This window comes from Falco peregrinus, chromosome Z, assembly GCF_023634155.1.
Source record: "Falco peregrinus isolate bFalPer1 chromosome Z, bFalPer1.pri, whole genome shotgun sequence".
Lineage (NCBI taxonomy): Eukaryota > Metazoa > Chordata > Aves > Falconiformes > Falconidae > Falco > Falco peregrinus.
In genome coordinates, this window is record NC_073739.1 from 11823201 (window position 1) to 11849862 (window position 26662).

General features: G+C 44.2%; 1 protein-coding gene across 1 annotated transcript; it reads left to right on the forward strand.

Moving 5' to 3' along the window:
- Positions 1 to 6995: 6995 nt before the first annotated feature.
- On the forward strand, positions 6996 to 25634 carry PTGR1 (prostaglandin reductase 1). Its single transcript, XM_055791320.1, is given in 14 exon segments — positions 6996 to 7064; positions 7066 to 7102; positions 9062 to 9107; positions 9786 to 9845; positions 11072 to 11115; positions 11118 to 11229; positions 20708 to 20715; positions 21200 to 21309; positions 21588 to 21646; positions 21648 to 21729; positions 23295 to 23338; positions 23340 to 23395; positions 24418 to 24557; positions 25492 to 25634. Coding segments are annotated over 14 exon segments (972 nt in total). The 3' UTR covers positions 25597 to 25634.
- Positions 25635 to 26662: the final 1028 nt, after the last annotated feature.

The window sequence follows — 26662 nt, forward strand, 5'->3', positions numbered from 1 at the left end:
CTGATTCTTTTTCTTTTATGGGATTTAACACTAAGCCTTTTGGGTAGACAAGTATTGTAAGGGTTGTTTTTTTTGATGTTGGTGGGGTTTTTTGCTATATCATGCTATAGTGCTGTTGGTTCTTGGTTCAGGGGAGATAACTGTTCTTTTTTTCTTCTCGGAACTCAGTTCTGGTGAAAGAAGTTAGGGCATGTATGTCCTGAATAAGTCTCCCATGAGTGTTTTCTGCTTCTGTAGGTATTTTGAAGAGTATCTTCTAGAAACCTGCATTAAAGAATAAGTAAAACAAATAATGATAAATATGAAATTGTAACTTGTTCCTAACAGTGATTTCATTCTTAAGGAGTTCATGCCCACAGCTTTTCCTATGAAATAAGCACCTGTTGTACCAAGAGCTAATTATGAATTCAGAGTGCTGGTTGCCATTATATAGTCACAGATTAGGTTGGTAGGGATTTGGGGAAGTCATGTAGTCTGTACACGTGACCAAAGCCAGACCAGATAGGTCAGATTGCTCACAGGCATGTGAAGTTGTATACATTTTGAAAAATGGAGATTCCATAATCTCTTCAGGCAACCTGTTCCAATATGTGAACCTGCCATGGTTTGGGTGGGTGGGGGAATCCCACAACTTTCCATTATCATTGGAAAAGACTGTCTTCCAAACTGCATTCATCATCTCTTACCCTGTAGCTGCACACCCCCCTCAGATGAGCTGGTTTCTATTTTCTTTATACTGTCTTACTAAGCTGTTGCGACGGAGGGAAGACACAGTCACTCAATATGAGTGATCAGCAGACTTCGTTTATTGTACCTTACAGTCACCTTTTATGCCTTGCTATAATTAGCTCATACATATTACAAAAGTTAAGCTCATTATTGGTTAGTTGCCTAAATACCAAGCCCGCCCCTAGTTTCTCTTCTGTAGTTATCTGTTCCCACCTGCAACATTCTTTTCCCACCGAAATCTTCCTGTTATTGTGTAACAAAAACAGTCAAAGACAGTGTATTTTTGCTTTACTTCAGATAAGCTGAGAGTGATGTGCATTTTTGTCCAGCCAGCTGGACTATGTCTATGTGACCCTTTTCAGCTAGCCAGTTATCCACACTAGGCAGCTGTAGTCTTCCCACAGCATTTGTTTCTGGAGGCTAAACAAAGCCATTTCTCTCAGGTTTTTCCAGATCTGTAACATTTTCCAATCCCTTCATCATCTTGGTGACTGGGCTTACTCAAGTATGTCAGTGACTTTCACGTACTGGGGAGCTGAGAACTCAGCACAGTGCTCTGGATGCAGCTGGGTCTGAGTTCAGGGTGGTGGAAAAGTCTCTGTCCTCCCAGGTCATGAGTGTCCGGGTCTTTTGTAAGGGCATCAAACATTATGGCGCCCAACATGACCGCTGAGGGAGGTTACTAATAATGGGCTGCCAACTGGGCTTTGTCCCACTGAGTACAATCCTGCAATCCTGTACCTTCAAACCTACTTATGCACCAATTCATCTCACCAGTTTGGCTGTGAGGATACTACGAGAAATTGTGTCAGTGACCTGTTCCTATCTGATTCTTTGCTGTGTCTGTGTAGCTTTATTTGCTTAAATGTTCTTCCCGTGAAAAACCATGCCTGTCTCAACCTACAGCAGGTACAACTTTCTTTGCACCAATCAGTAGCATCCAAGATCAACTAATGCAGTTTATGACTCAGTTTCCTGGGAAATTTGGGACCACAGGTGAACTGGCAAATCCTGTAAGTTATTGAAAGCTTGATTAGCATATTGAAATTCAGTAATCTTGCAGTTTGAGAATGGCACCAAGAACAAAGGTTAAATACCAGACAAAATATTAAGCAGGCAGTTTAGAAATTCAGACCTTCCTTCTGTCAGGTAACTGAGGCTAAAGTAAATTTCTAATCTAGACAAGCTGAATACTCACTGGATGTCATTTCTTTTGTGGTGATACTGCAGTCTCCTTGTGAGATGATACTTCATTCTCCTTGTGGCGTTGAAGGTTTGTATCTGCTGGAGCCTGTCCCTCTTGAGCTGATATTCCCATTAGGGTTTACAGCCTTTGAAAGAAGGGTTCTGGAGGACAGGTGGGACCCTAAAAGTCTGGCAATCTTCCTCAGTACACAAGGGCGGCAGGTTGGTGTGTGCTTGGGGTTCTCACATGGGAAAAGCTTTAGTCAGAGAAACCGGAACACTGGAGAAGAGCTGTCTCTGTAAAAAACGCGCAAAGCTTCCGTGAAGCTTCCCTCTGAGATTCACTGTGACAGCTCTCCATCTTGCACACATGGAGAGGTGCTGATCTTCACAAAGCACTGGAGGAAAGGCAGGCAGGCTAAGAACATGTGATGTGGTGGGGAGCTCGAGGATATTTTTTTTTCAATCCCGCAGATACAGTGTTTTAAACTGCTGTGATGGATGTAATCTTTGCTTTAATTCTCCCAAGTTTTCTTGTGCTGTGCTGGATATGAATTTGAGCGAGGGACCGTGTTTCTGCTTTTATAGGGGAGGAAGGTCCATGCTGTGCAAGCTATATGTGTATGCCTTTCATTTGAAGTGAATGTTGTCTGCAAGGGTGCAATTCTCAAACCACATTTGGCATACAGGAAAAGGGTTGAAAGAGAAGCCCTGCAGGTGCCTTGATGGTAGATAATATGGGCTATATGAGACACAGGAGAACATTTTCCCAGGGAGCAAGCAAGCAAGCAAGCATATAGATGGAGGGAAGGAAGAAAGCAGGAGGGAAAGATCATAGAATAGTTCGCGTTGAAAGGGACCTTTAAAGTCACGTAGCCCAACCCCCTCTGCAATTAGCTGGGACATCTTCAGCTAGGTCAGGTTGCTCAGAGCCCCTTCCAACCTGACCCTGAATGCTTGCAGGGATGGGGCATCTGCCACCTCTATGGGCAATGTGTTTCACCACTTTCATTGTAAAAATTTTCTTCCTTATATCTGGTCTGAATCTACCCTCTTCTATTTTTAAACCATTACCCCTTGTGCTATCAGTGAAACACCTGTCCTCATCTTTCTGATAAGCCCCCTGTAAGTACTGAAAGGCCACAATAAGGTCTCCCCAGAGTCTTCTCTTCTCCAGGCTGAACCACCCCAAGTCTCCCAGCCTTTCCTCATAGGAGTGGTGCTCCAGCCCTCTGATCATTTTTGTGGCCCTCCTCTGGACCTGCTCCAACTGGTCCATGTCTTTCCTGTGCTGAAGACTCTTGAGCTGGAAGTGCTCCAGATGCGATCTCAGCAGAATGGAGTAGAGGGGCAGAATCTCCTCTCTTGACCTGCTGGGCATGTTGCTTGTGATGCAGCCCAAGATACAGTTGGCTTTCTGGGCTGCAAACACACATTGCCAGCTCATGCCCAGCTTTTCGTCCACCAGTACCCCCAAGCCCTTCTCTGCAGGCCTGCTCTCAGTCCCTGCATCCCCAGCCTGTGCTGATACTAGGGGTTGCCCTGACCCACATGCAGGACCTTCTTGCACTTGGTCTTGTTGAACCTGATGACTTTCTCATGGGGCCACTTCTCCAGCTTGTCCAGGTGCCTCTGGATGGCATCCTGTACCAGGGGCATCAGCCGCACCACTCAACTTGGTGTCATCTGCAGACTGGCTGAGCATGCACTTGATCCCACTGTCTGTCATTGTTGAAGAAATTAAACAGTACTAGTCCCAGTACAGAACCCTGAGGGACACCACTTGTCACCAGTCTCCACCTAGACATTAAGCTGTCTACCCTCTGGATGTGGCCATCCACTGAACAGTCCACCAATCAAATCCATCTCTCACCAATTTAGAGAGAAGGGTGTTGTGGGGGACTGTGTCAAGGGCCTTACAGAAATCTGGATAGATGACATCCGTAGCTCTTCCCTTGTCCACTGATGTAGTCACTCCACCGTAGAAGGCCACTGGGTTGATCAGGCTGGACTTGCCCTTGGTGAAGCCATGCTGGCTGTCTCGCATCACCTTCCTGTCCTCCACGTGCCGTACCACAGATTTCTAGGGAAGTCTGTTCCACGATTTTCCCAGGCACAGAGGTGAGGTCAGTAGTTGCCAGGGTCATCCTTTCTACCCTTTTTAACAATGGGTGCAGCGTTTCCCTTTTTCCAGTCACCAGGGACTTACCTGACTGCCATGACTTTTCAAATATGATAGAGAGTGGCTTGGCAACTACGTCAGCCACTTCCCTCAGGACTCTGGGATGTATCTCATCAGATCCCATAGACTTATGTATGTTCAGGTTCCTTGGGTGCTCACGAACCTGATCTTCTCTTACAGCGGGAGGGGCTTTGCTCCCCCCAGTCCCTGCCTTGGGGGAGATTGCCAGCGAAGACTGAGGCGGAAGAGTCGTTCAGCATCTCAGCCTTATCCTCATCTGTTCTACCAGCTTGCCAGTCACATTCGTCAAAGGGGGTACGCTTTCTGTGACCTTCCTTTTCTGGCTGACACACCGATAGAAGCCCTCCTTGTTATCCCTTGCATCCCTTAACAAGTTCAGCTCCAGCTGCACTTTGGCCTTCCTCCCCCCATCCCTACACAACTGGGCAACATCCCTACACTCTTCACAGGATACCTATCCCTGCTTCCACTGCCTGTGCATTTCCTTCTTGCCCTTTAGTTTGACCGGTAGGTGTTGACTCAGCCCTGCTGGTCTCTTGCCATCCTTCCCTGATTTCTTACACCTGGAGACTGAGAGCTCTTGCACTCTGTGGAAAACATCCTTAAAGAATTGCCAGCTCTCTTCTGCTTGCCTTGTCCCTGAGGGCAGTTTCCCAGAGGGTCCTCTTGACTAACTCCTTGAACATCTGGAGTTTTGCTTCCCTGAAATTCAGGATCCTGAATTTAGTCTTCATCTGACCTATCAGAATTGCAAAACTTCACCAGTGCATGATCACTGCAGCCCAGGCTGCCTCCACAATACCAACAGCTTAACAACATGTATTCAGATATTCTGGTGGGACTCTACCCACTCTCCAATACAACCTACTTGTAAGCAACCTAAGTATTTATGACCAATATTGTTAATATTAGAGGGAGCTGTCATAGCAACTCACCTGGCCAGGGAATTAGAGACACTCCTTGAAAACACTCTGGTGTGTGCTTGGAGTCCTTATGACTCCTCTGGTCCGTTGAGATTCCAGAGAGCAAGTCCCACCTGTGTCACCAAATTCTCTTTCCAAAAATCGTAACCAGGAAAACTCTCCAAATCCGTTGATAGTTTAGAAAGCCGACATTGGTTTATCGCAGCACTAGGTGCATGGGAGATACTTCCTCCTGACATGTACACGTAACCAAGTTACTCGAGGATACACGTTATACGCAGCAGAGTACCTGCACATTCCTAGTACATTACATACGCATTTCCATTCACACACAGGGCTGGTTACGAGTTTCTTGCCTCTAATGCGAACCGGCGTGCACCCTCCGATAGCGCTGCTGGAGTTTGTCACCACCTGCACGTGCTCCCCAGGCCGGGGTTTGCCCTCCCTCGGGGGGGCTCTTTGGGTCGGAGGTCATGATCTCCCACCACCACAGCTGCCTTTGTCCCACTTTCAACCAGCTTCCTGTGGGTTGCAGCGCTCCATCAGCCTGTCCCCTCTTGCAGCCAGACCTCCCTCCCTCCCTCGGAGGCTTCTTTCTGCAGAGCTTCAGATAACGGCACTCTTTTCGCCATCCACTGTCTTTCTCATCCTTCCCCGGGCTCACTCCCTTGATGGGAAGTCCCTTCATCTGTCACTTTTAACAGCTGTAGAGGGGGGGGGTCAGATTGCCCCAAACCTTAGGCACAGGTTTGTTTAACTAAATCAGAGTTCAGTAATTAGGGAGTTTAGGCAACAGACTGACCTGTGAATTTTATGTTAATTTTTAATTATATATGTTTTCTTCAGTGGCAGAACTCTATAAGAGTTTTAGGGCTGGACTGGTAAAATACGATTTGAAGAAATGGATGCTCTGGGAGATAATCTTAGTCTCCAGACTCCAGTATTTTGTGGTTTCTAGAACTGTGGGTTTTAGTTGTATTTGGTTTGGCATATTGTAGAGCATTCCTATGCAAATGGCTGGGCAGAGCTGAGTGCTCTGTGTGGATGATCTCAGATCTTAATAGGAGAAAGGTGAATCACGTTGGGTGTGCTCTGTACTAAGTTTACTAGGGGTTTACACTTGCTCCTGGGGAAGTGGACTGAAGGCAGTACCTGCTCTGTTGATAAAAGCAGATATCTTCACCTTTTAGGAGGTCTGTGTGGCTGGGGGACTCCAGCCACTGAGTCAAATGCAGAAGGTTATTGACTGACCTTGTCAGCAGAAGGCATGGTTTCCCACCAGCCTGCTCTAAGTATAAACTTATTTTTCTTTGGCCTTATTCATGTGCTTGCTTATAGGAAGGAAAAAGGGTCTGTAAGGGTAAAACAAATGCAAGTAATTTGTTTCCATCCTGTATGGAAAATGCTGGTGACAATATGCTCCTAGCTCCAAGCCCTTAGCTTAGCAACTGGAGAAGCGTTTTCTTTCAGCAGGGTGTCACAAAAAAAGGTCTTTCTTTCCTTTGTATTTCTCACTTGCACTGTAAAAAAACCTGTCGAAGTTCAGGTTCAGTACTCATCCCATGTAACTGGGACACAAGAGTAAGTTTAAGTGTTTGGGTTTTTTTCCTTCCAGGATTTTTTTTTAATCTCCTTAAACTAGTAAATTTTCCCTCTTCAGTTTCTTTAGAGCGGGAGCTGTACATCTTCCTGGGGCTGACTTCACACACTAGGGCTTGCTGCCAGCAGTCAGGGCAGTCCAGCAGGTGATAGGAAGCTGTGGGTTGTTTGGACAATGAAAGGACTTTTCAAATGTTTTCTTGATCTGGCAATACTGCCACAGGATGCAAGCAAAGGCTGTCTTGTGTGATGGCATGTTATCAAGATACCGTTCTGCTTTGTGAAATCTAAACTAGCCCTCATGAGCAGCCCAGCACTGTTGGGCATCTCTTTGGCTGTGCTGTTTGCTGTGCAGGATGGTGAATGCCAAGGTGTGGGTTCTGAAGAAGCATTTTGAGGGTTTCCCCAAAACCAGCGACTTTGACCTTGGAAAAGATAGAGCTGTCAAACCTAAAGGATGGAGGTGAGAGGAGTGCCACCTGGGTTTTTTTCCAGAGTTTGTTGATTGATGAGGAACGGCTGTCCGTCTGTAGAACTGTTTGTATGTTTCTCTGGCTTGGATTTTCAAAAATGGGTTAGCACAGCTTGTGACAAGCCATGCACCTTAGGCAGAGAAAGGCGAATGCTTAGGAACATGTGTGCTGATGGGTTTGCTGGGTTTTAAGGCACTTGACTTCCAATAATACCCTTAGAAACAGCGTCTGAGCTCTTCTAACTCAAGCAGCAGCAGCTGCAGCATGCTTTTCACAGTCTCACAGTGCCTAATCACACATGGTGCTCGGTAGCAAAGGCATTAGAATGTGTTTGCAAATAAAGCTTACTGGAGAAAATTGCCGAAGCAATAGGCCCCTGAAACTGACCACCACAAGGAAACAGAATTTGTTTAATTTAGAAAGAGAGATGTGAACCATGACACAGAGGAAACAAGGTAACTGTAGTAGAACCCAAACATGCTTCACTGGTGAAAGCTTTTCATATACTTCATCCTTTTCATATACTTCATCCTTTGGAGAAAGCTGGGCAAGATATCAGCCTCTGGGAGTAGGTTTTCATCGGAGTTTTCCATGCTGATAGGGAAGGTATTGAGGATAGTGCCAGGGGAGAGGAGAATGACTGGGGTGGGAGTGAGCCTGCATCTTGGAAGCTTTGGCAATGAAGTCAGTCTTTCATTTTAAGAAGCAACGAGTCAAGACTGCTATCCATATTCAACATCTATTTTTTTTACCCCAGTGCTTGTCTGTTATATTTGACCTGTTGTGACAGCAAGAGAGAATGAATAAAAAGAGAAAGAAATGCACATCCTGTGTTCCTCTCTTTTGAAAAGGGTAGGGAATATGGTAAGTTATTATATGCAAGAGTTGTTGATAAAAGAATGAACCTTGATTTTTGACTTCACATGGGCATTCAATACCATGCTGTCTTGAACCTCACCCCACCACTTGTCCTTTACAAAATCTACTCCAGTTTAGCAGGTGTGCCAAAGAAATTGCATTGAAGTACTAGTTCTGTTTACAACTTAAAGGTTTGAAAGGTGATTTCTTCATATATATACTTTCAAGTGTTTGTGTAGCATGTACACTTCTATAGTGTTCAGATGCACTTAAATATTTCATGCCTGTGGGTATTTAAAATCATGGAGTCATTTCCTCCTTCCCATTTTAATTCCTACTACAAGAAAAGGCAAAACTTCATATTAGAGCAACACTGTTAAAGGAGATGGCCTTTCTTGTTATGTTACATTGCCTTGATTATGCTTCCTGCTTACTCTGAATAATGGGAAAATATTTATATCTGAATATATTTCTAGCTTGTATTAGCTAGACCACTGCAGCACAGGCAATGGAAAGTATTTTTAGGTGGAGATGAACAGCTGAAACTGCTGTGTGAATGAGAATTTAAATTAAAATTTGTTTAGCGATGTCTTTCACAAGAAGTAGTGGTATTAGAGACAGTAAAGGTGGATTAGGCTACCTAGAAAAGAGCCTAATGCTTTGTTACAGCAGCCACAGTTGTGGTTTTATTTGACCGGTGGCAAGGTTTCTTACCGCCCTCTGCTGGCTGGACCATGGGAAGGCATTTTATATAGGGGTCGAAGTAAGTTAGTGATTTGCTTATAGGGGCTGGCCTCTTGAGCCTTCTGGGGAGAGAGGAGACAGGTAAAGAAAAATGGGGTTGAGAAGAAGCTAGCCTCCTAAAGAGACACTACAGAAAGTGTCTTCTGTAACAGCACAGCAATGATCCAGACAAAGCTGATGAACATAGTAGTGGCTTCTGGTAGTTTTTTCCCTAAAGGATGATGGAATGAATATAGGGGTTTTGAGCTGTCAGGAATTCCTGTTGCTTTTGTTGAAAGACTGACTTGTGGAAACTATGCTTTACTGCACTGCTAATGCCCAGGAATTTGCCTTGTCTTTTGTTGCAGAGTTGCTGCTTAAATAGGTGTTTCTCAGTGTTGATACTTACATGAGGTATTTTTCTTCTTTTTAAATTGCTGGCTAAGATACCTCATTTGAACCCCCACTTAAACCTCAAAACAACACGTACTGGGAGCACCCCCTGATGCCAGAGTCCCTGGTGCCTTTGTCTGCTTTTGATAAAACTTGTGTAAATTACACGACTCCCAGTATGGAGCTGTGCCAGATTTAGCCAGGCATTGGGATAACAGGGCTGCAGCCCTAGACTTTTCTTGGACCCTGCTGTTGTTCCTTGTCATGTTTCTTCCACTGGAGTGCGATGGGGTCAAATGAGACTGCAGCCCTGTTGCAGTAGCTGCTTGTATGTGAGGATACATATTCTGAGTAGGAAATTGCTGATATGCCCATATTAATGGGTAGGTGGTAGTTCAAGCACAGGGAGACAGGAAGAAGCCTGGTGGACATTGGTGTCAGAGATAGTTCTTTGAAGTCTCAGCCTTCTTGTAGTGGTGGACCATGCTGGGAAGATTAGTGCTACTGTGACCCTTGTATTTGGTCAAGACAGGGTGCTCAAGTAGCTGGCTAGGGGAAGCATCCAGGTATGTCATTACAATGGCAAGCTCTTTGCAATCTGTTCAAGATCACTATTTATGCTGTCTTTCCAGGTCAGCTACTACTTCATAGTGTATCTGGAACAACATTAAAGTTGCTTACAGTAAACCATCTCTGCCTGTGTTACAGTCAAAGAGACATGAAGGAAGGGGGCATAATGATAGGCACACAGCTTGCCAGATAAGAGCTTCAGTTCTTGTTATCCATACACATGCAGATCTCAAAGGAATGTACTGACATTTGAGACATCTGCAGCCTGCACTGACTATTCTTGGCTTGAGTTTACATACTCACGCAATTCTGTATTCTTATCTGTAATTGGTTAGAATGTGTTTTTCCCTAAGAGCCTCTTTTGCCTTCTTGGAGAGCATTAAGTCCTCTGATACAAACTATATGTTATTTTTGGCAATAATAAGAGAAATTTTTACAAGCAGAGGTATGAAGGTCTGACTATTTTACTTGCCATGTCAGCTTCATATTTTAAAATCTGATGTGCTAGTAATTGCATGCCCTAAACCATGCATGCTGCCTACCCCAGTTGAGAATACCTCATCATCACCTAAGATACAGCTCTAGCCAAACAGTTATCTAACCTTAAATCCATCCTTTCCTGAGGTTGTGGTAATTTAGCTACACAGATGTTTGCCTTTTTCAGCTTGTCCCTGCTGTGCTGCCTCCAGGTTTCTTCCCAGAAACCTCTGTGGCCTTTGACTCTTGTGTTTCCCTGCAGTAACACTGAGAGTTGGGAAAAATGAACAACCAACCAAGTCTTCTGAACAAAGGCCAACTGTTTCCACCATTTCAAAGCTGCTTACCTACCCCTTCCCGATGTAGTTTTCCTGTTGGGCTAAGAGAGTTGAATTTTCATCTGGAATAGAGACACAGCAAGTATGAACTTCTCCCTATTCTTAGATACTGCTTTCCGTCTGGTTTTGTTACCTCAAGAGGTTCCATCTTCAGAATCTTCAACATTTAAATGAGGTGCAGGTGTCTGAGAAGGGAACTGCTTGTTACAACCTAACTGTGACTTCCTTCTTTTCCACCCTTTAATCCCGCATCCCCTTTCCTGCCTTCTAACTCACAGAAACCTAGCCTGAATTCATACCAGACCAGTGTTAGTAAAAAAAAAGTCAGCATCCATGTGGGAGCATTGGATTTGTTGTGGGCAGGGCTGAGTCTAGAATCATCTTGTCAAATATCCCCCTCGTGATGGGAGATTGTGGACATTCTAGAAAAGACATCTGAAGCCTTCAGCATCTGTAGGTATGGGCTAGATGTCCTGACATGAAATACTTCTTTTCCCCTGCACCACAGGGCAACAGGAATAAAGGAGGAAAGAGCCAGTAATACCTTGTCTCTGACAAGGTATTATTATTTTTTTTTTGTTTGTTTCTTCTTTTAAACAAGATTGTAAAGAGCAAGAATCCTGCTTTCACCGTGGGGGCCTTTGTTGTGGCTGGAGGACTCATTTCATCTCTGATGGGAAAGACCTACAACTCCTTCCTTCCAGTTGGCTGGAATCACTCCCCAAATCTCTGACCGTTGGGGTGGTTGGCATGCCAGGGTGAGTTTGGAGATGCAAAGGCAACTATCCCCTGGATTTTGCTGTGCAGGATGTTTCTGCCTACCTGTATGACCTTTCCCCCCTCATCTCATTCCACCAGCGTGTTGTCTGGTCACTCTGATAAAAAAAAGTGTGCTTCTGAATGCCTTTACCCTGTGAAGGGCCTGAAGTTTGGCCCATCCTCTAGATCAGAGATTTGCCTTGGAGATTATGGTGCCTCTTGATGCCACTGTGTAGATACCACTGTATATGCATTTATGCCAAAGTATTCTGTTAAGGGAAGGTTGCTGGCTCAGCAAAAGGCCTTAACCTTTCGATCTGCTCAGGATTACGTTGAAAGACTTTTGCCATATGAGGGACAAGATGTCTGAACTCCTGAATTACAAAACTCTGATTCAGTGTTTAGCTGTATGTTAAACAAACCTGTGCCCAAGGTTTGGGGCAATCTGACCCCCCCCCCTCTACAGCTGTTAAAAGTGACAGGTGAAGGGACTTCCCATCAAGGGAGCGAGCCCGGGGAAGGACGAGAAAGACAGTGGATGGCGAAAAGAGTGCCGTTATCTGAAGCTCTGCAGAAAGAAGCCTCCGAGGGAGGGAGGGAGGTCTGGCTGCAAGAGGGGACAGGCTGATGGAGCGCTGCAACCCACAGGAAGCTGGTTGAAAGTGGGACAAAGGCAGCTGTGGTGGTGGGAGATCGTGACCTCCGACCCAAAGAGCCCCCCCGAGGGAGGGCAAACCCCGGCCTGGGGAGCACGTGCAGGTGGTGACAAACTCCAGCAGCGCTATCGGAGGGTGCACGCCGGTTCGCATTAGAGGCGAGAAACTCGTAACCAGCCCTGTGTGTGAATGGAAATGCGTATGTAATGTACTAGCAATGTGCAGGTACTCTGCTGCGTATAACGTGTATCCTCGAGTAACTCGCAGAGCACGCTTGGGGGAAACATTCCCCCGTGCTCCCAGCGCTGTAATAAAGACTGCCTGTCTTCTAAAACTTCAAATCCAGTCTTAGAGGGTTTCTCTCCATGAACAACACTATGGTTTCATTTTCTGGTGACCCAGATGGGACACTGCTATTGAGCATCAGCGGATCTGTGGGATCACAGGAATTCCAGCTGGCACCAGTTGTTAGGGATTCTCAGGGAAGACCTCTGATCCCCGGACCAAAGGCTCCAAAGCAAAGTTCCCTGGTAAGATGTAAGGCATTATTTCTGGGCTGGGATACCTGCCCATAAGGCGAGCTGAAAACCCCGCTGAGCTGGGTTATTGAGGGCTTTCCTGGAAATAATCTGTCTGGTAAAATTTCTGCCTGACATACATAAGTGTATATATATATATATATATTTCTGTCTGATATAGCGCACTCTGAATATATTTATATACATGTATATTGTTATAAGATTTTAAGCACAATAAAAGAAAATGGGCACCCGTCAGTCTAAAAGGCGTATTTTACACAAATCTCCATTGGGATATATTTTGGGACACTGGAAACAAACAGGGGATTGCTCTGGGGGAAATGTTAACTAAAAGCAACCTACTTAAATACTGTAGGCAGTGGTGGCCGTTGTATAAAATGGATGACAAGGAAAAATGGCCGATGAACGGCACTTGGAAGTATAATACAATGTTATAGCTGATGCTGTTTTTAAGGCGAGAAATGAAGTCAGATGAAGTTTCATATATATGCTGATTTGTTTTTCACTTTAAAGAACCACCCTGAATGGCAAAAAGAGCATGGTATAAATTTAGCTCCCAGTGATCCTTTTGTCTTAGCTTTGGAAGAGGATAAGAACAGGTCTTTGGAAAGGTGCTGTTCTGCTTGTTGGCTAGGACAGAGATGTTTATATGAACAAGAGGAGGAGGATGATACTGAATCAATGAATGCTCCTGAGAGACATTTTAGACCTAGAGATGATGGGCCTGGCGAAGCAGGGAAACACTAATGGGTAGTGATCAGGAGAGTGGATAAGGGCTGGGGGCAGAAGGTTTTAGCCCAGTAGCAGGTCAAACATGGGCCAAACAGAAGTTACACAGGCTCCCTTGTGCCAGGCCGTGGGAAGTGAAGGACCCATTACAGTCAGGGTCCCATTTTCAATAACAGTCTTGGATAACCAGTAAGCAACCTCTGGAAATTACATGGATGACTCCAAGAAAGTGGCTAGTGTGTTTGAAATGATGGTTAAAACACAGGATCCAGACTGGAAGAGTATAGAAGTGATAATGCAGGTTTTGTTTGGTAGTACTGAGAAGGAGATGACTCATCGAGCAGCTAGAATACATGTGGAAGCTCAGGTTAACTCAGGAACCTTACAAGGAACTGTGGAGCATCATTTGCCTTCTGTTGATCTGAACTGGAACTAGAATATTAACAGACTCAGGCAAATTTTGACTCAATATCAGAAATGGATTTTGTTTGGAATTTGAAATGCTGTGCCTAAGGCAATAAACATGTCTAAATTGCGTGAGGTTAGGCAAGATAGGAAAGAGTCCCCACAGATTTCCTGAATAGAATGAAGGAGGTAACCTGCAAATATACAAATATTGACCCTGAATCAGAAGAGGGACAAAGTCAATTAGTCCCTCTATTTGTGGGGCAGTCCCCAGATGATATTAGAAGAAAATTTAAAAAATGACAAGGAAATGATGCTCGAGATTGGGGAAGGTTGTTGCATGTTGCTTGGATTGCATATAGAAATAGAGACGGTTGAAAGGAAAGAGTAAATACTAGACTGGTGGTGGTATTGGAGGAAAATACTAGGATCAGAGGAAGGGGCCTTGGACAGGGTGGGCCACCAAGAGGCAGTCCCTGGCCTGGGTCTTGGCTAGGTGATAATCAGTGCGCATAGTGCAAAAGGGGTGGACACTGGAAACAGAAGTGTCCTCTTAAGAGTCGGACCCCCGCTGCAACCTTGCTCCCAGTAAGCCAGGAATGAGGGGAACTGGAGGAGTCTCTCCTAGAAGAACCTCTGCTTCTGGGAAATCAAGAAATTGAGGTTTTGGTAGATGCTGGGGCTACTTACTCTGTTCTGAACACTTTAGAAGGGGATCTAAGCCATAAGAACATAAACATTGTTGGTGCGCCAGGGACCTGTGAAATAGCCAGTTTTTAAACCTTTAACAATGAAGTTGGGAAAACAGTGGGTTACTCATCAGTTTTTATATTTTCCAGATTCTCCAAAACCATTACTAAGGAGAGATCTACTTGAAAGACTGGAAGCAGAAATCTGATTTAAAAGGGGGGAAACAGAAATTTTAATTCTAGAAACTAAATATCTTGAGGCAGCAGCTTTGTTGTTACAGGATATGTCCCCTGAAAGGAACAAGATAGCCCGGGAGGCTGAAGATGCTGTGATTCCTATTGCATGGGCTGGAGAGGTCCTAGGAAAATACAAAAGGGCAAAAGCAGTAAGGATTGACTTAAAGCCTGGATCATCCCTGGTAAGAATTAAATTATATCCCCTAAAACTAGAAGTTAGGAATGGGTTGGTACTGATAATTCAGAAATTCTTGAAGTACAACTTGTTGGTGGAATGCAAGTCGACGTACAGCAGCCCTATTTTGCCATTCAAAAAGGCCAACAGTAAAGATTACCAATTGGTGCAGGATTTAAGAGCAATAAATCAAATAATTCAAGATATTTACCCTGTAGTAGCAAATCTGTACACATTGTTAACAACCCTTACAGGGGAACAGGGATGGTTTACAGTCTTAGATTTAAAGGCTACCTTTCTCTGTATTGCCCTGGACATCGGAAATCAGGAGCTTTTTGCTTTTGAATGGGATAACCCAGAAAGAAGAAGGAAAATGCAATACACTTGGACAGTTTTACCACAAGGCTTTAAAAATAGCCCAACAATCTTTGGAAATCAATTGGCAAAAGTGTTAGAAATTTGGAGAAAAGAAAACAATCAGGGAACAGTGCTACAATCTGTGGACGATACTCTGATTGCAGCAGAAACTAGGGAACCGAGTCTTTCCCTGACCCTAAACCTTTTAGTTCCTTGGGAATTAGTGGATATCAAGTGTCAAAGGATAAGGCTCAAATTATCCAGGATTCAGTTATGTATTTGGGGTTTGAAATCCTGAAAGGTCAATTGGGGTCTGGACAGAAAGAGGCTGTTTGCCACCTCCTGGAGCCTAAAGCTCTCAAGGAGTTACGGGCATTTCTCAGCGTGGGCAGGTGGTGTCGCCTTCAGACAGCAAATTACGGATTGTTCGTGATCCCTCTGCAGGAACTGTTGAAAACTTCCCACAGTGGGTATACTGACTGGACAGAAGAGGATGGAAAAGCTGTTTTCAAGTGGCTGAAGTGAGCTCTGGTGGAGGCCCCCGCATTGGGATTACCTGAATTAGCAAAGAGTTTTTGAACTTTTTACCCATGAGGGAAAAGGTATTGCCTGGGGAGTTCTGGCGCGGTTTTTAGGGCCTCAGCAGTGAGCTGTAGCTTATTTCTCCAAACAGCTGGATTATGTGATCTTGAGATGGCCTGGATGCCTTAAAGCAGTAACAGCAGCTGTACTAGTGATTCAGGAGGCCCATAAGTTCACCGTGGGGCAGAAGATTACTGTGTATGTACCACATGTGGTAATCACGGTATTAGAACAAAAAGGAGGACATTGGCTGGCCCCTAGCTGAATGTTAAAATATCGAGTGGTATTAGTAGAACAAAATGACATACGTCTTAAAACTACTTCAGTTATTAACCCTGCTGTGTTCCTTTTGGCTGACCACACGGAAGGAACCCCAGAACTTGATTGTTTGCGGACTATTAGAGGAAGCCTACTCCAGCTGACCAGGTCTCAAGGCTGCTCCATTAGAAGAACCAGATTGGGAGCTGTATACTGATGGCAGCAGCTATGTCCAAGAGGGAAAGCAATTACCTGGATATGCTGTAACTACTATTGACAAGGTAACAGAATCACAAGCTTTACCCCCAGAAGTCTCTGCTCCGGAAGCCGAAATGATTGCCCTTACCAGGGCACTGGACCTGAGCGAAGGGAAATGAGCCCACGTACGGACAGATTCATAGTATGCCTTTGGAGTGGTTCATGCACATGAACCTATTTAAGAAAGACAGAGGACTATTATCTGCTCAAGGAACTGTGATCAAACATGCACCTCAGATCCAGGAATTATTAAAGAGCATTCAAAAACCAGTGGCAGCTGCAATTATGCATTGCAAAACACATCAGGCAGGTAAAACTTCTCTGCAATTAGGAAACCAATTGGCAGATATGGCTGCAAAGGCAGCTGCAGAAAAAGGTATCCTAACTCTATTACCTGAAAAGGAAATAGTCCTGCCAGATGCACTGTTAAAATATGATAAAAAGGATAGTAAGTTAGTAACTAAGTTGCAGGCCAAAGAATGGGTAAAGGAATGGGCAGTTACAGCCACAGAACAATTGTTTCACCTATAGTAATGAGAGAGATAGCCCAGGACATGCATAAGAACATACACTGAGGAACTCGAAATTTAGTGAAAAACCTCTGGAAGACAATCATAAATAGAGCCATGGCAGAGATTATCAGATCCATTACAGGGAGGTGTGAAATATGTCTTAGAAACAATCCAAATACTACTAGTAAGCTGATCATTGTGGTGACTAAGGTAGGAAATTCTCCTGGAGACTATTGACAAAGAGATTTCACTGAATTACCCAGAAGAGAAGGATATTGATACATTTTGGTTTTACTCAATACCTTCACTGAATGACCTGAAGCTTTCCCTTGTTGAACCAACAAGGCAAGGGAGGTAGCTAAAATCCTGTTAAAAGAAATTATTCACCAGTTTGGTATACCTTTAGGAACGTCATCAGCTAATGGGTCCCATTTTATTGGCTGGAATCATAAAACAGTTGAGTAAAATTTTGTTCATAACCTGGGACTACCCCACTCCATACAGACCACAATCTAGCAGTAAAGTGGAGCGTATGCACTGTGCTCTTAAACAACAACGAGGAAAAATTTGTTGGGAAACATCTATGACTTGGGTTCAGGCACTGCCTCTGGCATTATTAAGAATAAGAAACCAGCCTTAAGGGAAGGATAATTTGAGCCCATAGGAATTGTATAGACGGCCCTATCAGGCTTCACATACACCTTGTGATATTCATATAATGGGGGAATTAATTTTGAAAACTTATTAGTGTCTTTAGGGAATGTTTTGCAGGAACGTCAGAAGTACATGACAACAAGTAGACCCTTAGAACTCAATACACTGGCTCATCCTTTCCAGCCTGGAGATTAGGTGTATATCAAGTCATGGAATGCGGAACCTCTAACAGAAAAGTGGAAAGGACCACATCAAATGCTTTTAACAACCTGTATAGCAGTCAAGGTTTGGGGCAAAGGACCCTGGATACATTATTTAAGAATTCAACTAGCTCCATCATGGACAGCAGAACAGCTGGCCCCTCTCAAATGAATAAAATAACGAAACAGGATTAATGAATGAAGTTCAATGAGACAACAGAGAATTATATATAAATTGTTAAATCAACAGGTATAGGCATTTGTAGCACAGTATAGTGTTTTCTATTTAAGTAGTTACTAACAAGTTTTGTTCATCCTGCTATTGATCAGAATAAGCCTAAGTGAAATACAGGAAAATTTGGTTAGGAAACTGGTGCAAGGGTTCGGAAGAATGAGAAATCTGACTAGCATCACTGCTTGCGTTCCTGTACCTCAGGCTGTGGGAGACCCAGTACCTTGCAGTGTTCAATTTTGAATGGGTAGATAATGTCACCGACAAGGCCTGCAAAGCTGCGGTATCTTATTTCCTTGACAGAAGGGGCCAGTGTCAACAGCAAGGAAGCAAAGTCCTTCAAGATCCATTGATCAAAGGAAATAAAACTCTGTTTTCACCAGGAACTGGTGAGTCTCTGCTCAATTCACAACCCCTAGATTTAGGAATCGCTTCAGGAAGCACTGATATAGTGCAACTTAAAATTCTGTATAGAAAAGACTACCAAAGGAAGTAAAATCAGCCTGCCAGGATGTGAAAACTTAGAGGTCCTCAAAACATGGTCTAAACAAACTGAAGGGCAATAAAGTGCATCTCGTATGTTCAATGGTGTTTTAAACCATGTATAGTGTGACCCTGCTGGAATGGAACTGCACTAAGGTTATTAATAAAGCAAAACTATGATTTTTCAAGAGGGATTCTGCGTAATGAATACCTGTAAGCAAAATCAAAATCAACAAAAATCTTGTTCCCCAGCACTCTCTGCTCCAAGACTTTTAGTATGGGCAAGTGGAGATGGATATTGGACAATTAGACCAGAGCTTACAAAAATAACTCGACCAGTAACCTTAGGTTTACTGACCTTGTGCCCCACACGGAGAGAGAAATCAGTCAAATCTAAATATTGAGGAAAAATTAAAAGAGCTCAAAATGCAGAAGAGCCATAGCATGGACCCTCCACTTTTGTACTAGTGATCTGGGGACTTGAGAACTTGATTTTACCAAGCTTGATGGCACTGGAGAATAGATACTTGCTAGAAAGTTTAACACGGCAAGTTGAAACACTAGCTAAAGCAACTGAAAGAGCATTCAAACTGATAGATAAACAAGTACAAGCAAATACCAAAAATACTTTAGAGAATCAGATAGTGTTAAATTTATTACTAGCCAAAGAACATGGAGTATGTGAGTACTTAAAAGTAGACACTGAACACTGCTGTTCACATATCCCACATGACACTGAGGGTCTCCAGAAACATCTTGAGGAGATGCAAAGTTTTGCAAAGGCCAGATGAGAATTATAGGAAACAGCAGAAGGAATCTGGCTTGATGAGCTGCTTCAAGAATTAGGTGGGTGGTTAATAAGAAGATGGCTAGCTAATCTCTTGCAAACTGTAATTGTTATAACAATCATTGTAGTATTGTTCATAGCATGTAGCTATATAAAATGGAACCTCCCTGGAAAACTATGTTGTAACATGACGTAATATTACAGTTATCTGATCTAAGTGAGGCTTTTGATTTTGAAAAAATTCAAAGCCTCAAGAAAAAAGGTGGTGGTGGCGGTGGGGAGCTGAATGATGCCACTGTGTAGATACCACTGTATATGCATTTATGCCAAAGTATTCTGTTAAGGGAAGGTTGCTGGCTCAGCAAAAGGCCTTAACCTTTCGATCTGCTCAGGATTACGTTGAAAGACTTTTGCCATATGAGGGACAAGATGTCTGAACTCCTGAATTACAAAACTCTGATTCAGTGTTTAGCTGTATGTTAAACAAACCTGTGCCTAAGGTTTGGGGCAATCTGACCCCCCCCCTCTACAGCTGTTAAAAGTGACAGATGAAGGGACTTCCCATCAAGGGAGCGAGCCCGGGGAAGGATGAGAAAGACAGTGGATGGCGAAAAGAGTGCCGTTATCTGAAGCTCTGCAGAAAGAAGCCTCCGAGGGAGGGAGGGAGGTCTGGCTGCAAGAGGGGACAGGCTGATGGAGCGCTGCAACCCACAGGAAGCTGGTTGAAAGTGGGACAAAGGCAGCTGTGGTGGTGGGAGATCGTGACCTCCGACCCAAAGAGCCCCCCCGAGGGAGGGCAAACCCCGGCCTGGGGAGCACGTGCAGGTGGTGACAAACTCCAGCAGCGCTATCGGAGGGTGCACGCCGGTTCGCATTAGAGGCGAGAAACTCGTAACCAGCCCTGTGTGTGAATGGAAATGCGTATGTAATGTACTAGCAATGTGCAGGTACTCTGCTGCGTATAACGTGTATCCTCGAGTAACTCGCAGAGCACGCTTGGGGGAAACATTCCCCCGTGCTCCCAGCGCTGTAATAAAGACTGCCTGTCTTCTAAAACTTCAAATCCAGTCTTAGAGGGTTTCTCTCCATGACCGACTTTATGTTATCATTCTGCTTCAGAAGTTGTAATAAGATAGGAAGAGAATCCAGGAGGGGCTGGAAAGAATCCAGTTTAATCTGAATTAACCTCAGTAGAAAGACTCAGACTTCACTGGCACCTGGAGTAGTCTGCTTTTCCTGTTTGGGCTCTTCTGCTGTCACCATATTTCCAGAATTGCCCCCCAAATGGCAAAAGACAGCTGTCATATTGTGACAAAAATAGAGGTCCTTTAAATTGCACTGCAGCAGACAGAGCTGCAGTGCTTCAGAACTCCTGCTTGCTGCTGCAGTGTCTGTCATCTTCTTATGTTTCTTCTCTCTTTCTCTGTAGGTTGTATTAGGAGATCTGGACTTGGTCAGTCTTGTTGACATGGAAGACTTTCAAAATGATTGCAGTATTGTGTGTGATGTAGAACTTCTCAAATTTCATGCATCTTTTCCCAGACAGCTGCTAGATGGATTCAGTTCACCCTTTCAGTTTGGACCACGTGGGAAGCTCTAAGCTTGAATTTAGAAGTTAGAAGAAAAGTTTGTTTGGATTCTGTTCCAGTTGATCAAATTGCTTCAGGAAGCTTGCAGAGCCTGATGTCATTCAGTACTTATGCCATCAGTGAAACATGCCTGAGCTGAAGTGGTTCCTAAAACCGATTACCGTTCATCCAGTCTCCAGGAGCAGCATGTCCATCAGTTCAGCAAGGTTTTGCCACCATTTTTTCTGCCAGCTTTGATTTGTGATGAGTATCATTTAATCTTTGCCTCAATCTGATAGATGCCAGCTGGCTACTGACCTCTGTCTAGCTTGCATTTACTCTCTTTTCCAGTGTGTAACTGACTTGCCACCTTAGAGTTCTATGTGTTTCTCTTCCAGCTAGAAAGCTGTTTTCACCTAAAGCAGACTTCTGCCATAACATACTGTTTCCCAGTAGTGTATCTGGGTTTTTTTCTGGGATGACTGTAAAAAAGCCAGATTAAGAAGTTTGGGTTAATTTTTTTATTTTATAAAGAATCAGAAAAACTGAATCTTGTTCTGGTTGTGACGATATTTTAATTCAGTGTGGTCAAGTTGCATCTCTGTGTCTGGTATCTTTTATTCCTCACTTTTATTCCTTTCTTCACAGCATGTTTTGGTCTGCTGGAGGTCTGCAAGATGAAGCCAGGAGAGACGGTGCTGGTTAATGCTGCAGCTGGCGCTGTGGGCCCTGTGGTGGGGCAGATTGCTAAAACTGGGGTGAGTGGCTTGAATTGCTCATACTTGCTCCTCAGAAGGCTCGCCTGGGAGACAGGGGAACAAGGTCATGGGTGATCAGAAGGGTAAGCATCCTGAAGGCATGCCTTACTGTAAGGTCTTGAGATGGGACAAGCTGCTGATGTCATAGCAAAGCTAGTTAAAATGTTTCCTAGAGCTCAGAAACTTGTGTGGCGAGTACTCTAAGGGTGCAGCACTCTCCAAGTGTCAGCCTGTGTTGTAAGGGGTTATTTGGAAATGTTTTTCCTCTTTCCTTGCAGGGTTGCAAAGTGGTTGGCTGTGCTAGCTCAGATGACAAGGTTGCTTATCTGAAAAGAATAAGCCTTTAATTACAAGACTGTTACATCTCTGGATGAAGCACTGCATAAAGATTCTGATGGCTCTGACTGTTCCCTTGACAATGTGAGTTCAGAGAGAGGGTCCTGCCCTGAGTAGACCATCATTTTCCTTAAGCTATAGCAGGAACTCAGTACTGTATATATCTAATTGAAGACTACACCAGGAACTTATTATGGAGTACCATCTAGCTGAGAAATGGCCTCCACAAGTGTGCTGCTCTCCTGTTCACTTCCCACACTTACTTCTGCAGCTGACTTGGGCAGTAGCAGAACAAAGGTGCAAAGGCAAAGCTGGACTGTTGGCCTTGTTTGTGAATGGAGAGAGAGAAGCTCACCTTCACTCTCTGGAAAGTATGACACATACTGTCATGAGTCCCTGGTCTGTCATAATCCTTTGACCATGGAGGTGAGGGTCACAGTGAACATTTACCTGATGCTGAACAGAGAGAGCTCCAGTCCACTCCTGGCCCCACCTTGGACCACAGGCAGTTCTCTGCTGTTGCTGGAAGGGGCTGAGTGTGGACAGCCCCACCTTACCTGATCTAGGTGGCTACACCAGTACCTGTAAACACAACAGTTGCGAGGCACACTTGTAAAATCGGAGGAGTGGCTTCTGAGCTCTCCTAAGTACGGCTGGGGTTTATGGGGACTGTGGGCTGTTCTCAACAGGCTGTTTGAATGTGATCATCCTGTTTTGGAGGCTAAGAGAGTTTAACAGTACGGATGCAGTCAAACAGTGTCAGTTCACCCTCAAGCCAGTACACAAGTGCTGGCTTTTTGAATTTTCTAGTACAACTAATGTATGCATTATACCTGACAATATAGCGCAGGGGTATTAGCTGAGACACTGGCCTAAAATTCTCTGGTTAGCTACTTGGTTTAAAGGGCATCCATCATCACCCCTTTAATAGGTCTTTCAACAACCCATGGGCAATGGCACTGTAGTTCTGTGTGGATTGCAACACACTTGCCTTGTCCTGACAATCAATGTGAGCACAAGGTGCCAGGGCAAAGCGCTTGCCCCTGCAGCAGGAACTCCTGGTTGCTTTGCCTTACCCTTCCAAAATTCATGTCCTGTGCTGCTAAGGTCTTAAATAGGTTTTATGATCACATCCATTCCCTTCCTTCTCACTTCCAATTTTTGTGCAGAGCCCTCCACAGCAGTAAATTTTCTCACAGCTTTTCTCCATTAAAAGCTTCTGAGCACAAGCGTATCTCTATTTGGAAGAAGAGAATCATTAAGTAAAAACTTGACATCAGCATGGTGTGAAGAGGTAAAAGTGCAGAACGCTGTGGGGGAAAAGCAGAGGTGGTGGGTGCTTCTTAGGAGAAGGGAACTAAGGGCAAGTCCTGCCCGATGCTTCCAATCCAAGCTTTGTGAAGAAGCAGATTTGGAATTCAGACTGATTCCCTGTGTCCATAACTAATTTTTAGAACAGTGAGATCTAGCCCTCACAGGTGTTGACTAAGTGTAAGTGTTTCTGCAACCACCAAGTCTTTGGAGTAGTGGAACTCACCTCTTCACCTCTTAATTGAACCTGTTGGTGCAACAATGCAAGGTTGGCAGGTTCTGGCAGTCAATGCCACACTTTATTGTCTGTAACACTGCATATGCTCTTGTTCTTGTAGGTGGGTGGAGAATTTGCCAGTACTGCTATCAACCAGAGGAAGAAATGGAAGGATTGCAGTCTGTGGAGCCATCTCTCAGTACTATGACGCTGTGCCTGCTTTCCTGTGACTAAATTTATTTCCTGTTCAGTGATGGCAGAAAGAAAGACGTAATAGGTGTCTCTTGACATTTTATTGGTTGTTTCCATATGCCGTTTGAATATATGTACGTGTGTACATTTGGGTGACTAACCGCTGCCGCTGCTCTGGGACAGTGGGAGTGTGGCCACACTCCCTGTGTGTGCATGCACTCATCCTCCGTTGTGCACACTCATATCAGATGGAGAACATCAGCTGATTAGAAATGAAGGAGACTGAACTACTGAAAACAGCACTCCCCAGGGCTCTAAGCAGATACAGATCAGTAGAAGACAGGTGTGTGGCATGATGCCATTTACGCAGTATGTACTTTCAGATGAGAGGATGGATTTCCCTTGGGTTTTTAGATGAGGCATCTTAGGCTTTGGGGTTTTTTCCCCTAAGATTTCAGCTACTGGTGGAACTGCTGGGAAGTGTGGCTGAGATGAATGATTGACTTTCAATAGCACCAAGTTTTCCGGATTTGCCTTCTAGAAGGAATGGGAGGTCTGAATTCTCTTTGACAACTGACTGGCTTTGGACTCCCACATTAGTTTGAAAATGGGACAGGCTTTTGAGAGTGGAGAGTCTATCACACATTTTTATGATTGAGGGAGCTGTTTTTTAATGTGTATAACTTTTTTTGAGATTTAGGAAGAGCATGAGAGCTTGGCAGGCTATCAAACAAGCTGTCAAAATAGGATTTCCAGGATTCAGCTAAAGCCCCTCAGGTGAAGCTCAGGCCACTTCTAAATGAAACTATTTTCAGAATTGTTGGGTGTTTGGTCCCACAGCCTTATGGATCAGGCCTTTGTTTCCCTGGGTGGCTGCCTGTCCATGAATCCTTGGGTTTTTGCTCTGGAAATTCTGTTTGGAAAAAACAGCAGTTGCTTCTGGCTGGAACAGTGATTCAGCAGTCTTTACTGGCTAAAATATCACTTTATACATTGGGTCTTATTTTAAATGAAACTGATATTACAGATGGTGTGATGGTTCCTTTCTCTTGCAGGGCCTTCCATGCAGGTTCCAGTGATCTTCAAAGACCTTTGAATGGAACGGTTTATTGTGACCCACTGGAATAACTGCTGGGAGGAAAGTCTGAAAGCGCTGCTAAAATGGGTTGTGGAGATAAGGGAGGAAGGGGTAGTTTTATGTAAGGTGTACTCACATCACAGCTTGCCTCTTTGCAAGCGTTCTCTTGTCCTAACTGTTGAGGTGAGGTCCCAGTGTGATACTTTGCTTCCACCTGATTGAATTTTTGAGCCTTTTGGGGTCACTCAAACCATAGTGAACATGCCTGATCCCTTCTGCTTTGTTTGTACTTTGCCTTGTGGACTTAGATATATTCCTGAAGACATGTAGGCTTTGAAAAAAGATGCTTCCAGAGTAATTCAAAACACTTCTCTGGCAATGAAGAGTCATATTTAGAGCAGTGCCTCTATTTCTCATTCAGAAGTCTCCTTCTATTTGTGGTATGAGCAAGGATTTCCATTGTAGTGGTGTGCTGAAATTACTGACAAGAATGGATGTTTTTATGGAATTGAGAGCTGGGCTTTAAAGGGACTTAGTGGGGAATTTCTGAAATTTTATTTTTCTAAATGGATGCTGAGTTTAACACTTGATTCATGGCTGTGAAAAGCTTGTGGGTGTGAACACTAAAGGCTAAGAGGCTCTAGCTTTTACAAACATGGGGATTTGGGATGGCTCAGCTTGTGACCATTTGGGTTTGCAGTTCCATACTTCCCTACAGGTAGAGACAGGTCTGGCTTTGTGGCAATAATCCCCTACCTATCCATTCTTCGGGGACCAAGTAGCAGTGTATCTGTCTCGGTGTGTTTTTATAGCAGTGACTTTTGCTCCTTGTTATGACTCCAAGTAGAAAGCTGTGCAACAAAAGCTGATCCTCACAACAGCCTACCTAGTTTTAGTTACCCTGGTGCATGCCAGCTTGCATGTTTCAGATGAAACGTACAAGCTGGAGAAAATCTGGTTGCAATTTAGTCCCCAGAAGATGGTAAAAACTAGGCATCTGGGGAATGAAAACTCAGCAATTTCCTGTCTTACTTTTGACAGGGCAAAGTGAAAGTGCCATGAACAAGTTACTGAAGGATCTGAGAATGTGCCAATGGCTTTCATTGGAATGTTAAAGGGAGAAAGTCTTGGAAAAGCCATTGTAAATGTCTGAAGATTACATGTTCCTGGGAGACTGGCGGAGAATACGATTCTGTTAAGTGTTTTTAACTCACCGATTGAAAGGTATTTTTCAGTCTTTTTGCTGGATGTTTGGTGATGATAACTTCTGTTAATAATTGGGCTAGTAGGGGTTAAGTATATGCCCGTTGCTTTGCTCTTGAAGAACTTAAAAGCTGCTACTCAAAGCTACACAAAAAAGTGCCTTAAATCTGCTGAACTTCATCAGAACTGTAACAATTTTATTGGTAGCTTGAACCTTTCCACAAGTTGGCTTGTAGAAAGGAAAAAAATTCTAAAGGCTTTGCCAGCAGATGGCACATCTCATGACTCATGTTTAACCACTGGTTTGGCCCAGAACCTGGCCCAGAGGGACTTTTAACTAATATTGAGGAGCAAAGAACAGGCTACCACCACCTGGGGGATCCCCAGCTTCCTCCCCCCCCCCCCCCTTTCATCAGGAAATGCACATATCTCAGTTATTCTGAGATTATGGGAAGAAAGAATAACTCTGTTAATGGATGCTTTCCTTGTGTTATAGTCCTGTTTGTGGAATGTCCTCCACTACCTTGTGGTTAACACAGAGTGGCTAAAATATTACAAGCACTTACTTATCCCAGCAGGTCTCCCAGTACAGGTGATATAGATAGGCTGCTTATTTCCTTGAGTAATTTGGCCACTGGTGTCCAACTCTGGAGTTGATTTTGCCATCCTGTTCACCCTGGCTTTCCTGGAAGGTGAGATCAATATGCTTGCCCTAGCCATGCTAAATTGGTGTCCAGGACCCACACGGCACCAAGCGAAGGAGACAAACAGATTAGCAACAATAAATACCTTAGATTTTTTGAAAAAGCCAGGACAAGCACCTGTTACCAGGGGATATAGACAGGCATTGAAGGTGATCCATCTTCAACGACTGTGGCGGACTTCTTGGTAGTTTTTAGGTCTCATTATCAATCTGTGAAGAGGGATCCCAAGTGGCCTTAATGAGTTGCAGAGAGATGTCAGTCAGTATAATCCCGGCTCGGCCTGCTTTCTCATAAAATACTGACCTGTAAGCT